Source organism: Nanorana parkeri, unplaced genomic scaffold (assembly GCF_000935625.1).
Source record: "Nanorana parkeri isolate BGI_ZX_2015 unplaced genomic scaffold, ASM93562v1 scaffold771, whole genome shotgun sequence".
Lineage (NCBI taxonomy): Eukaryota > Metazoa > Chordata > Amphibia > Anura > Dicroglossidae > Nanorana > Nanorana parkeri.
The window spans coordinates 260,022-262,607 of record NW_017307039.1 but is presented as its reverse complement, the minus strand read 5'-3'; the positions used below and the strand labels follow the sequence as shown (position 1 = coordinate 262,607).

Sequence of the window (2,586 nt, the reverse complement as noted above, 5' to 3'; positions counted from 1 at the left end):
CACCACCTGTGAAAGTGCTCATTGCTAAGACTAATGCCAGCTTTTTCACACAGGCCTTGAAAACCCCTTCAGAGCTTGTGTGTCATGTACTATTCACTATTGTTCTGAGGCACGCCAAAAATAACAAAAAACTGAAAATGAGTTAAAGAGGTTTAACAACGAAAATATGACAACTATCTGAATTTCAAGAAATAAAAAAAACCTATCTGGAAATATGTAGCATTAATCTACTTATTGTAGTAAGATCATTTTCACATGCAAAGAGATTGTATTGTCCCAACACTGTTATAATTTCTCTAAGTGTAGCTGGTAGCTATTGCACAACAAGTATATAATGAAGAGCACAAATTGTCTTTAGTTTTCAGAAGTAGTACACAGCAGTTTTCGGCATTCTGACGCCTTGACATCATAAAGGCCAGAAATGTTTCTTGCATTGTTTGCCCAACAGTGATGGATACATCAATGACAGGCTCTATGCAGGCTGATTTTTGCCTGCAAGGCCTCCAATGTCAATATTCCTATAGATAAATGAGCTGTTTATAGTATACCTGCCAATCTCTGCAAAAACCATCTCCTGTTTCCTTTTCCTAAGGGCAACAGAAAAGTATTTTTATTCTGCTGGACATTATTTAGGTAAATCCAGAGAAACTAAGGAATTTGGATAATCTACTTTGTTGGCCTAATTAGTCTCTCTCCAGCCAAAACATTTTTGAACGAGTAAGGAGGGATTATAACCCATCTGGGTTTTTTTTCTACACAAACAAAAACTTTTTTAAACTGAAGTCCAGCCATTTTTTTCCCACACACGTGTTCTCTCTTGTGTTGAAACTAATTAATCTCCATTAATTTCCTGTCTGATCATTCATCAATCACTTCTCCCTTTGATCCGTACTATTGTTGGCCCCCTTTCTCACAGCTATTCGCTTTCCCTGCCATCAATTATTTTGTTACTGAGCTTTATGTTAAAGAACACATCCCTGGTATCCCTTTTAGATGTGTATGAAACGGGTAAGCAGATTGCTCAGCGAAAGTGTGCAGCACCCAGTAGTCAGCAGTGAGAAGCAGGCACATCTGAAGGGATCCCAGGGATGTGTTCCTTCATATAATGCTTTGAAAAAGATCTGAGGCAGAAATCTGCAACATTTACAGGAGCCTGCCGCCCTCGTCCACCAAACTCAAAGCAAAGAGCAGCAGACAGACCCAGTATTGACATCATTGGATCTCAAAACAGGTATTTCTTAAACTAAATCATTTGATTGAAAGTATTTACTTGGAGATTGATCTAGGGGAGAGGGAACAAGAGGAAGGTACTATATGCGTACACAACACTTTAGCTTTTAACAATTCAAAAAGTGCAGAAAACTCTAGGAATGGACCAGCAGTAATGTCAAAATATAATATGTGAAAAAGAAAACTTGCAAATGATCCTTGTTACTTGAACTGGTTTATTTATAACCCATTTTTAATTTGATATTAAACCATATCTAAAGCTATAAACTGTCACTGCTTTGTCATAAACTTCTATAATAAAACTGATAATAATGCATTCATATTTTCTATTAGGTGCTAACCTCCGTCTTCTCTTTTTATAGGCATCCTGCAATTTGTGGAAATAACAACTGGTATCTTAGTGCTGATCTGTGTTATTACATCATATGCTGTTCTCTCTGGCTACACATCTGCTGCTGGTTTTGGCTCTTTCAGCATTGATTCAATGTACACCCCATTTGAAGGCACAGAGCTGCAGAAAGTAAGGGATGCAGACCTGCAGTACAGTCAACTGCGAGCACCAGGAGTATATGTTGGAGTGGCCTTCAGCTTGGTTATATGCGGACTTACAATCGTCTTCTTGATTCTGGGCGCTAAGCCCATACATAGGGTGTCCATCAAGCTGCTTTTTGCAGAGCTAATTTTTGATTCCATTGCTTGTTTGGGTTATGTTGTCGCAGTTGGTCTGTACCTGCACTTTATCAAACAGGTGAACGCTACTGACATCTGCAAGACTAGAGAGCGACTATATGCCGGCCGTGGCTATACCTGGATGAACTGTGAGGTGCAAGGGGGTGATGCTGCTGTTGCCATATTTGGTCTAATTGCTTGTGGTTTGTATTTGCCAAGCTCCATATTGTGTGGGTTATACATCAGAACTGTCCGCGACTTCAGGAAAAATCACATGTCTCATGAATATGCACCATCGGCCTATAGTGACAACCAACACAAACCGGATGAATACAGAAGAGGGAACCAAGAAGAGACTCCATTTCAACCAAGTACACTGGTATAAGTGCTTCCAAGAGACAATTTTTATATGTTCTGCAGCTTAACAGTCCTTAAATGTGGTGGCTGCATAATTTTTTTTTTCCTTTTTCAATCTAAACATTTTTTCATCAAGTACAGAAAATACCTTGAACTTGACAGAAATGGAGTGTCCTTGCACTTCCTGTGAGCTAAGCTAAAAACACAACAAATACACTTGTTCTAAGTGCTTCCAAAAGACATTGGAATAAAACAGCGACCATTGTTTTATATGCAAATTCATCTGTAAAATAGTATTATGTTCCCACTTTTACCTTTTTACTACAACAA

The 2,586-nt window shown here is 38.6% G+C and overlaps 1 protein-coding gene across 1 annotated transcript in view; it reads left to right on the top strand.

The window, feature by feature from the left end:
* LOC108793664 (MARVEL domain-containing protein 3-like) overlaps positions 1–2,342 on the top strand; it is a 27,830-nt gene extending 25,488 nt beyond the window's left edge. The window contains exon 4 of the mRNA XM_018564672.1: positions 1,593–2,342. Coding sequence (XP_018420174.1) covers positions 1,593–2,284 — 692 coding nt within the window. The 3' untranslated portion in view covers positions 2,285–2,342. The remainder of the gene's footprint in view (positions 1–1,592) is intronic.
* Positions 2,343–2,586: the final 244 nt, after the last annotated feature.